This window comes from Labrus mixtus, chromosome 12, assembly GCF_963584025.1.
Source record: "Labrus mixtus chromosome 12, fLabMix1.1, whole genome shotgun sequence".
Taxonomy (NCBI): Eukaryota; Metazoa; Chordata; class Actinopteri; order Labriformes; family Labridae; genus Labrus; species Labrus mixtus.
In genome coordinates this window covers 18,389,104-18,400,477 of record NC_083623.1, presented here as the reverse complement: position 1 = coordinate 18,400,477, position 11,374 = coordinate 18,389,104, and the positions used below count along the sequence as shown (strand labels likewise).

At 39.0% G+C, this 11,374-nt stretch overlaps 1 protein-coding gene across 1 annotated transcript; it reads right to left on the bottom strand.

Annotated features, from left to right (window-relative positions):
* Positions 1-2,929: 2,929 nt before the first annotated feature.
* On the bottom strand, positions 2,930-9,633 carry LOC132985203 (solute carrier family 23 member 1-like). The gene is made up of 12 exons (XM_061052448.1): positions 9,458-9,633; positions 8,794-8,940; positions 8,428-8,585; positions 7,601-7,760; positions 5,642-5,823; positions 5,401-5,521; positions 5,087-5,243; positions 4,674-4,927; positions 4,390-4,554; positions 3,598-3,706; positions 3,372-3,467; positions 2,930-3,227 (listed from the first exon to the last, which is right to left on the bottom strand). The coding sequence occupies exons 1-12, from the start codon at positions 9,503-9,505 to the stop codon at positions 2,977-2,979; spliced, it is 1,848 nt and encodes a 615-aa protein (XP_060908431.1). The 5' UTR covers positions 9,506-9,633; the 3' UTR covers positions 2,930-2,976.
* Positions 9,634-11,374: the final 1,741 nt, after the last annotated feature.

The window sequence follows — 11,374 nt, the reverse complement described above, 5'->3', positions numbered from 1 at the left end:
AAGAGAGCGCATTTACTTCTCACCCTTGGGTATTTGAATGGATCAATGCCGAAAAAAGTGGAGCGAGACGAGAAGTGAGGGAGAGAGAGGTGGGCGAGGACCTGATAAAAGGAGAAAAGGAGACAGAGAGAAATCCTGATGAGTGAGGGGAGACTGCAGCTTTATGAATATTTTAGGCTATTTCTCAGCACTCAGAAGTGCTCTTATTACACATCACTTCTACCAGTCACATCTCAGCTCAGTCATTTACATGTGTAGCGTTGTGTGTACATGTGTCTGATAATGTAATAGATTCATTATGAAGAAAATGTCTACAGAGACTGAAGCAGAGCTTACATAGCAGAGACAAAACAATATGAATAAATCATAAGAGTGATATTTTATCACCAATGTAGGGATCAATTATAGAATGCCTCACATTAGTGTATACTTTTGAATATTAGTTTAAGATCACAGGTTTGACTTTTGTAATTGTAGTTGATGTATTCTCAAAACAAGAACTAGGCTGCATGTCACTCAGTTACATAGTGTTAGTGAGATAGATGCAGCATCTTTTCTTTTGGGTGGAGGCAGTGACACATCCCTCAACTTTGAGTAGATCAGATGTATCCTATTAATAAATCCATATCAGTTTCAGTTATCAGTTTGTTGTAGGAGCTATAGAAGGCACATTATGAAATCATTTAAAAAAGAAAGATTGGAATAGGCCTCCCTAATAACACTGACTGCAATATGAAGTTTGGTTCAAGTGTTTGGATTAAACCTTTGTTGAGTTTCCCCTGTCAGGTGGGGCTTATATGAGTCAGATTCACTTCAGCCTGAGACGTGATTCATCCAGGATTTCCGATCAATGAAGTCCACCACTGTGCTCAATGAAATGAAATGAAAAGAGCAACTTCTCATTGCCGTAGAAAGAGCCTGAGGCTTAGCTGTGGCTGCAAGTTAATTCAGAAAGCAGCTTTCCTACCAATTGAAAGTGCTTTGCAGTGTTAAAAACAGAACTTTAAGGAAAAGTACAAGAGATAGGACATGAATCCAAATTGACACATTAGAATACGAAATAAACTACCAATCTAGAAGAAAGAAATAAGAGATTAGGCATAATAAACATAGATAGTGATTCACTTAAAAGAAAGATGGTTTGAAATACAGTATGGAAATACATGTTGGTACACAAAAGTGCCACCAGCCCTTCATAAGTCAGTGTCCAGGTTTGGTCACCCCAGTCAAAAAGGTCTGGGGAAATGTGTAAAAAAAATTTATCTCTAGGTGGTTTGGGTAGATGAAGCCTTCCCTGATGAGCAGAGAGTTGTTAAGTTATGATCATCATGTACCACTGAGATGCAGATATCTTGCTCGGCGTTACATAAAACCCTTTTGAGAATTACTGCGGAAAAAATCCTTACCCAGAAGACCATCATAGCAATTTTAATCTGATCTCAGCGAGGTGCAAAATAAGACATCCAAAGGCGAAAAAAGTGCAGATTACATTTGTGCAATTGTACCACTCTGCAATAACATTAGAGTGTGCAGACAAGTATTGACCGGTGGTTAAATTGGGCCTGGGGGAAAACTGATGACTCCACAGATCAAAGACTTAAACCATATCCCACCTGCCTGTTAGATAGTTTGAGAAAGAGGAAATGAATACAGAGGGAGACAAAGACGAAGCCACAGAGAAAGATTGAAAGGATGTGTTATCTCTGTTTGCTTTTGCAGGAAGAAACACAATAACAGCTAGAGGGCCTCTGGTGCTGCTGCAGGTTTTTTAAGCAGCTGCCTCCATCAGTGTGAAGATAGAATGTGATAACAATTTTATCCACAGGCTAAATTTAATTTCCTTTGAAGGAGGGGAATGAAGAACACATTATTCCTGTTTTTCTGTCAGTCAGTATATCTCTTTTAAAGGGTGTCGGCAGATATTGAGAGCAAAAGTTCACCAGCATGTATTTTTATTACTCTCCAATAGAGAAAATGTTATTTATACACAGAATTAAATCCACTGTTGGCACTTTTTTACATGCAGGACATTACCTTTGGATACACTTGCTCTAATTCTATATTAATAGGAATAACACTAATGAAGGCCACATTAATTAATCATTCAGAAGAGCCAAATTTGGAAAAAATAAACTGCCATGGGTTCAAAAGTTTACACCACCTATCTTTAACATATAAAGGTATTAAATGTGCTATATCCCAGACTTTTATTGTTTTTTGTTTTTTTTAAAGAAGTGGATTGTTGTAATGAACACAGTGTTAGATTTAACCTATTTATAATCAGTTTGACTTTTAAATATCCCCTCAACATGGGTGAAAATGTATAAATGAAATGTGCTTAACAGCATACATCACCTATTATTGGTCGACTAAGCCTTCAAATAACAATTCAACCAATCACACAATGCTCTGCTTTTAGTTTTGTATGGCTGTTATTTGTGTGACTTTTGTATCAACAGCATGACAGCTAACATTGGGAGGAATTTCAGAAATTGTCATTTGTACTGTTTTTGATTTGAAAAAGTATTACAGGCAAACATAAGGGTTGTTATGGAGCCTGATTGGTCCCTAAAGCCCCCAAGTGAATATGTCTGCTCTAATAAACACAGATATGAACTCCGCCAAACAATCTTCATCATCAGCTGACAAAGAATGTTGTCACTATTACACTTTTTGTGGCTTTGAGTAAGTGTAAGCTTGTCAGCTTTCCTGGCTACTGTTATTTAATTGCCCTGCAAATATGTGAAGTGCGCTTAACCACCCTCTTCCTGCTCCAATAAATGCACATGAATAAAATATAAGGTAAATAAAAATGGTACCATGATTTAAAAAAATACCTGTGATCATTTGTATAAAGATCTCTGGGAGACATGACAATTTTCTTCAACCCTCTTTAATAAGAAACAACAGTGTGACCTAAAAGGAGAGGTACAATTTTCAATCTTTTATTTGATTACGCCAACTCTGGTTCAGATGTTAAAAAGCAAATTCCTCAGTGACCCCTGTGCCATTCGGCAGAGGCTCACTTTGTGATGTCTGATTGTCTTCAGACAGAGTCCTTTGGCCCTTCCACGGGCAGAAAGGGACGTAACGAACCCAAGACTGAGAGGATAGACAAGAGGTTATTCCAAATGGGAGGTTGTACACCTCTTCAGTTTCCATTGTGTTGCCCGAGTCCTCAAGATGTAATTCTTCCAATGTTAATAGACCACGCTCACGTTTGGTCCCTGAAACATTAGCATTACAATGCTTTTAGAAGAGAGTAGTACACCTTTATTTTTTATTTTTTTTCATTAACACACATACGGATAGTTTATTGTCTCAAAAAAGAACCTTAAACGACTCACAAACACTCTCCCAATTCAGCTTACCTGGAATGGTGTTATCAAGAAAGAAACCAAGAAACCCTCCAACAAACATATGTGTGGACAACAATATGTTGATCACTTGGTCCAGCTCTTTAACACCTAAGTTACAAAGCAATGTTGAAAGCAAAAGAAAATATTAGAATTAAGTGAAATAACTTAAAGTTAAATATGCATCACTTTAAATCTAGTTACAAGACTGAATGCAAAGTTATACTATCATAAAACACACCTGTGTTAAAGAAATCAGGATTCTTCATTATCCAGTTGGGAACAACAAGTGCAGTAAAGATGGAAAACCCAAAGACAAATATGTTCCTGGAGGAGCTCATATCTGTGGACTTTAAGAGGAAATGCAGTATGTCAGCAAAATCATAAATAGTTGGAAAAAAGCATTAGCTGGTTTCACAAATATAATCCAGTATTCTGTCAGACCAATCTTAATGTTGTTCTTAGATTGGGTTTTGAGGTAGACAGTATACCAAACGTGAAGACTGAACACAGAATCTTTCTTGTTAAACATGGGGAGTTTCACATTTGATGTAGTGGCTTAGTCAGCTATTTTTCATACTTTTAAAAATCCAAATTCACCCAGAATTCAGTGCAAATATGTTACACTTAAGATAATCAACTAGACAGCTTTTTGCCATGGAAAATTATACATTTCAGCATCTGACAACAAGCTAGGTCATCGCTATACTGAAGGGTCTGGGGTTCGATTCCCAGCTTCTGCAGCCACATCTTGATGTGTCCTTGGGTAAGACACTTAACCCCAAATTGCTCCCACTTTCGTTGACGGTGTATTAATGTGTGTTAATGGGATGAGCTAATACTGATGGCAACTTTACACAGCAGCCTCTGCCATTATTGTGTGTGAATGGGTAGGTATGAACTGCGGTATAAAAGTGCTGAGAGTAGTCAGAAAACTAGAAAAGTGCTATACAAATCCAATTCTGTTCACCATTTTTCATTTCAACAAAATTCTACCTGTATAAAATCTGACCCAAATGAAGCTCCTTTTCACCTGCAGGTTAGAAATTCCTGCTGCAGATATGACTCCAAACATAATCAGGAACATCCCTCCAAGCACTGGGGTAGGAATGGTCGAGAAGATGGCTCCAATTTTACCCAGCATCCCCATCAAAACCATGAAAAATCCACTCAGGAGAATCACCGTCCGACTACCCACCTGTTGTCAAACAAACAAGTTGAAATGTAAAACACTACGATGCATGCTTATAAACCTTAAGTAAACCTTATGTGGTGGGGTTGAAATTTGAAAATATATAGAAATCGTTACATTTTCACCTTGGTGATGCCAAGAGCAGCCACATTCTCACTAAAGGATGTAGTACCATTGCCTGTGCCGAAGGCGCCTGCCAACAAACAGCCAAGTCCTTCGACACCAATGCCCCGGTTGATGGCGTGCTTTGGAGGAGGAGGGGCCCCTGACAGCTTGGCACATGCGTGGTAGTCACCCACAGATTCTGCCATGGAGCATATTATACCAGCCGTGATGCCCATCACACCCGCCAGGCTCACAGTGGGAACGCCCCACTGACCTGAGTGAGGAGTCAAAATGGTGATTACCAGTGTAATGAATGTAAATGTTTGATTCAATTGGCCCAACTATACATTATCTACCTCTAAGCCCTAAAATTAAGACTAATGACAAGTTTAAAACAAAACAAACCAATAAAATTGTATTCTTGGGAACTTACCAGGATAAGGAATTGTGAACCAGTACGCCTCATTCACCACATTACCCTTCACGTCAGTGCGGGCCAGGTGGCCATATTGGGCTGGATCAGACGGTAGGACGTCATAGATGGTAAGGAGGTAGCAGACTAACCACGACACCAAAATGCCCAGCAGAATCTAATGAATATCTAAAATTAGCACTAGGGTCAGTATCCATAAAATACAACAAAACATAAAAAAAGGAACATTTTGTTAACATTACCATGGAGTATCAGTCAAAGATAGTCACAGTATGAGTGTTTTTTATCATGGGCAATGACATCAGAAAACATACAGGCATTGACTGGAAGATAAAGAACTTTGAGGTGTGCAGTTTCCTGTCTTTGTTGTATGCAGGAACAGGGATTGGTACATCACGGAGGTACTGGGAAAATAGGATGATCAGCGCTGTGGACCTGTATTTATGAGAAAAACTGTCATAAGCACAGTGAAGTTAAATTGGAGACTGATATGATATATCCAATATGCCAGTGATGACACAGTCTCCACGGAAGTATCTGGGTCGAGTTACATACATTGCAGAGATGCCCCAGTGGCTTCCGAGCTTGGCACCAGCTGAGTCGTACAGTGACAGTCCTATGAGAGAGACTGTTGGCGCAATGGTCAAGGGGCCGATGAAGCGCATGAGGAAGCCGATGAGGCCGGAGAAACCGACCAGGATCTGGAGGAGAGAGGCCACCATGATAGAGCCCTGAAGCTGTGGAAAGAAACACACTTCAGAGGTCATTGGTATCGTGTCACCACTGTTTTTCTGTCTGACTGATATATTAAAAGACGGGTAAGTAGCTGCAACTGAAAACACAAGAAGTCTATGAAACAATTGAGCTCCACAGAAATGCTGTCTAATACCTCCATACTTGCATGGCAGCCATCTTTCTCTGAAGTGGAAAAATAGGATGTTCGTGCGTCATTTAGCAATTAGAAACTGTTTCTCTGTATGGCCTTGGTCTGTATCTCCAACAGGAACACTCCTCAGGATCTGGGTACAGCATGACCCTAAATCAGTGCCCTCCTGACAAAGGAGTTTCTGTTGGTGTTCCTCCATAAATAATAAATATGCTCTGCAACCGGGACTGCCCCGGGAATCTTTGATGCACTTGTGACTGATGTTACTTTTGTAGCTGATTACCCCTTTTGCAAAAGAACTTTTTACTATATGCAATAAAATACACAAAGACAAAATACTTTGACTTGAGATCTTTCATTACCAACAGAAAAATCAACAAGCCTCACTCAAATGTTGTTTTAATGTCATACTTCTGTTCCAGGTTTCAAGAATCTGACTCATCACTTTTATGTCAAAGTTTCTGGTTTGACCAGCAACTTAAAAGGCAATAAAAAATGAAAATTTGGAAGGAAATAAGGTCTTTATTTAAAGTTAAAACAACACATTTTATAACGTATAACCTTCAGTGAGCTATAGAAATAACTTGAATGCCAATATTAGCTTTTGTGACTTATCCTATCCATCTAATGACTCTTTAAATTGATAGTTTTCATACATTTAGCTACTGACAGCTAAATTGTGGTAGCAGCATTAACCAAGTCCTTTCTTGTTAATTACCAAACATCATTATCTATCAAGTTGAACCTTTCCCTGTCATATCACTGCATAATGTTAGCTAGGTTGTCTTCTAACAATAGCTGAAGTCAAAGTGTGTTTTATGAGCTATCAAATGTTACTTTACCTTGAAATATGGTACGATATCACTACAGATTTGAACTAAGTCTATCTATTTTTTAGTTGCCTTTCGATTTGTAAGGAGCACAACACAATATATATTTTTGGCCATTTTTGCCTTTATTGGATAGAGCAGCTAAAGACAGCCAGGAAATGTTGGGACGAGAGAGTGGGGGATGACATGCAGCAAAGGGACAAGGGCGGATTTGAACCCACGGCCACTGCGACGAAGACTGTAGCCTGTGTATATGGTGTTTACGTCATAACCACTAGGCATCAGGCGCTCCCAACATAATATTTTTTTAAGATTCTCATGGGTTATGATTTACAGACCTGCAATCCTACAAAACACCGCAGTGCCACATAAAAACAATCATGGGTGATCTCTAAACGACTGAATGGCTGCAAAACTGGTTGTGTGTTGGTTAAACAGTATAATTAACCACCTCGTATATGCTGATGATCTGGCAATTGTTTACCCTTTTAGAACAAAGGGGGATAAGGACCTCAACTTTCCCAATGTTTACCTAAAAATGTATCTGCCGATTGAAGGATTCTTAGAATTCCATTATTATGCTGCTGACAAATCCCAGTCAGAGTTCTGTGCGATACCAGTCATCCTTGTGGCGACACTGGTACAGCTGTCTTATATAATATTAGTGTTGTTTTGTCTGTTTGTTTGTATTTTTACCTTGTGCTTTTTTTTTTATGTTTGCTGTTTATGTTTTTTTTCATGTAAATATGGTGAATGGGCTTGCCTTTTTTTAAATAAGCTGTGTTTGTGTTGGCTCACTGTTTGCATGCGGCTCTGCCACACTTCTATGAAGGCGGGTGAGGAGGTGTTAACCAGACTGGCGTTCTGGGTCCAAGCAGGGCACTCCCACTCCGGCATGGACAACATGACCATCGCAGGTGTTAGCAAAGCGAATGTACCACCCTGTAGGATGGGAAGCCTACATAAAAAAATAGAAAATCATTTGTCAGACAGTAAATCATTTCACGAGAAATATGGCAAAAACATCTAAGTGAGTAAAACAGTACACTAGGCAACAAGTAAGCTTGCATTTGATGGAGATTTTAGTATTACTTTTTCTGAATCATTGAATGTGTTATTTTTTAAGACTAGGTCCAATTATTTACAGTTATATTAATTTGTTTTTGTTCTCCAAGGTGACATGACTAGCATCTTCACTTAAAGCAGGCACAGCATTGAATAGGCAGCAAGCTAATAATCTGGCTATGACTATGTTATGCTAATTTTAAGCATCTTAAAAAGGCTTTAATGCTTCATCTTCAACATGATAATTCATTATGTCTGCATGCTTAAATTTGCTAATTAAAACTTATTCAAAGGCTAAGGCTGACGCAAATTTCCTCAGCTTTGCAGGTATCTGAAAACAAATTTGATAGACTTGGTTTGTATTTTTCTTTTTTGTCTACCAGACAAAATGTAAAACCATCCTCTGTTTTGTTCAATAAACTTCTCAGAAAAATGCTTTGGTTTTCAGCAGCTAGTTATTGATAACATTTTCAAATGTTCACATTTCATCTTGTGTAAGTTTGTCTCAACTATCTTGCCAATCTATTCTTGCAGTACTGAACCAGCACCATCCATCTGACCTGACACCGAAGGTGACCTGCAGCAGGGTGCACAGACCAGAGACGAAGAAAATGGTGTTAATAAGGCGACTCTGCGTTAGGCTGTCGTGCTGCAGACACAGTCCCTCCGACAAAATGAGAGGGATAGAGAGGATCCCACCGAATGCTGTCAGGTAATGCTGCACAGGAGAGCAACAGTGATGAGAAATTGATAACTCCACTACAAGTACCACAAACAGTGCGTCATTTTCTTTCTCCATGGGGATTCAAGGTAAAAGGAAGATAAACAACAATTTTTTCAACATGCCATTTTGTTGCTGCAATTAAATTGTGCATCTATCAGCAACAACAAAAAGGATTTTACAGCACAGGTAGGAAGATACGCACCTGAATGGCCAGAAACCCACAAAGGTGCCAGGAGGGAACATCAGTTACACAATAGGTGGGTTTATTTCTGTTTTCTTCTGCCACACAGCTGCGCCCACTTGTTTTTCCCTCCTTTTGTCTGGCCTGATCATTGACTTGATCCCCAATCTGCAGCACCATAAAAAAATGCAAAAATAGGCGTAAACAAATAGATAGCAAAAGTCTGAGTCATATCAGTGTTACAAGTTGTTGTCAGGGGATTTTGTATGTGTACTGAGACATAACATTTCAACAGGCATCAAATGCAACTTACAGACATCTCTTCTGTTGTCTGTAACTGTTGTTGGTAAGTGTGGAAAGTAATAATAACAACGACAACAAAATTAAGAATTGAGCATTTATAAATCCAGCCAAATCTTACTCATGCTGTGTCTCCCCTGTGAATGGGCTGTGGGAGCTTTTAGGGACTTTATGCAAAAGTTGCACATCTCATAGAAAGTTTTGACCGAAACAACTCCCTTTTGACCAAAGCCTTCCTCGAGATGAATCACTATTAAGTGCAGTGCAATCCAAATTTTGAACAATATGCAACACAAAAAAAGGAGCAGTGTTTCAAAATGATCACAGTTTTTTAAAAAGATAACTTAGTTCATGTGTTTGGACAAGGATAAGGTGCTGTACTTACATCAAATGCAAGATTATCAAGACCGAGGATTTCTTTCCCTGATGCCATAGTACCAAAAACAAACTTCAAGAAAATAACAATGACTTTTTGATGTCTTGAGCTAGTGCATCTTCAAACGAGAGGTATGTTCAGAATCAAAACCACTACAGGCAATGACACAGGTTCACTCGATGATGTATGTAAAAAGGAGGAGGAGTTATGAGATATTAAAGTTATGTATTAACTTGACACAGTTGGGTTTTTCCTCAGGCCCAGTTACATATTAATGTTAATTATTCACTACTCACAATCACGAGTTATACAATGTGGTATTCCACTTGCGCCTAACCTCAGGGAAATGTTTTCGATTTACAGCATGCCTATTCTTTTCTGATTTGAATAATTATACTATAAATACTGTACTAAAATACTACAACAAGGATATAGTATTGTTAATAGGAAACATTGTTTTGTTTTCAAAGCTGAAAAAATTACATCTTCATTTACATAAGAGATGGAGGCTTACTTTTTAGATTTACTTACATAAAGTTGATGGGAAAAAACGAGGAAAAGTCTTAAGGAAGAGCTCTAAGTGAACGCTGACAGCCTCTGCAAGATGGTTTGTCTGATCAAGGTTTGCATTAAGCGCTTACCTCAAACTGTCAGCCTCGGTTGACGGAGCGAAATTGGGAAGATGGTAAGATAAAGAGATTCAGGGCTTCAAAGAGGGAAGGGAATGTAGAAAACTGATACAAATCTTTTTGTGTGAGGCTGGCAAATGTGACGAGGCAGGTGCAGCAGCTCAAATTACCATGTGAAAACTACAGTCTCCATTTTTTTTACACAAAGTACAGAAACAGGGTCAGCTGTAATGCTTTGCGTCCTTATTTGTTGCTGATCAGGGTTTGATGTCAGGTCAGAGTAACCCAGACTCACTCACTTCGCTATGGCTCATTTCAGTAAAACCTGTGGAGAGGATGAGCCCAAAATTCACCCTTTTCTCACTGAGTTAATCTAATAACACCAGTGGAAACAGGATGGAGGCAGGTCAAACTGACACAGCACTTATCTGTAACAAAGTTGGAGGAACTAACTGAAACAAGGCACCACAGACGAGCACTTTAAAATAGTCTATGCTTTGATATTAATGCTTAAATGCACTGGTCTACACTTATTTATTAGTGGAGTTTGTCACTGCACATATGGAGTCATTTATATTCTAAAGGATGCTCCTGCAGAGTAACAAACTTTAATGTCACTGCCTGCGATGTAGCACATCATTAACTCCCTGCGACATTTTTATAGATAATGCTGCTTTATCATTCTGTAAGGGAACAAGTGGGTTTTTCATTTTTGATGTTTAAAGAGGCTATTAATCCAATTTGAGGGCAGGAATGCACTCTAATGAGTTATTTTGTGTGTATTTTGGTTGGGAATCATCTATTTGGTAAATGCCCCCGCTAATGCAAACTTAAAACAAACAGAAAGACGCTCCCAGAAGCTACAAAGCCCTTATAAAACAAACGCTGTCCCTATTTCAGTGCTCTGACTAAGACTCGTGTTAAAAATCCGTACACGGTTTTGCTCACTAGTGCAGACAACTCGTGACACACTCAGAGAGGGAAAGGTGGGATGCAGTGATGTAAACAAGGGGGTTTGAGTGCAGAAAAGAACATTCAGTCAGCAGATGTCTCAGCACATAAAGTATTTGCTCATCCAGCAACAATCTATTGTCTCTCAGTGGAGCCTGAGGGAACGAGTAGTAAAGACACCTCTCGGAGGCAGCATATGGCACTGAGGCTTCAGCATTCACTCTAGGCTATGTATCCTTTTTTCCCTGTGATAGAAAATACTCACATCAGCTCACATGGACTTTCTGCAGACCTCATGTTAGTGTTTTATAAATTGCTGACATTTTGCTGTCATAACCATAAACAG

Bases quoted from the DNA above. Each gene is read 5' to 3' on its own strand.
- LOC132985203 (XM_061052448.1), bottom strand. From the start codon at position 9,505: ATGGCATCAGGGAAAGAAATCCTCGGTCTTGATAATCTTGCATTTGAT. The intron at 8,586-8,793 runs GTGCGTATCTTC...TCTCCTGTGCAG, and splicing joins GTGGGTTTCTGGCCATTCAG to CATTACCTGACAGCATTCGG. The intron at 5,522-5,641 runs GTATGTAACTCG...TCATAAATACAG, and splicing joins CACTGGGGCATCTCTGCAAT to GTCCACAGCGCTGATCATCC.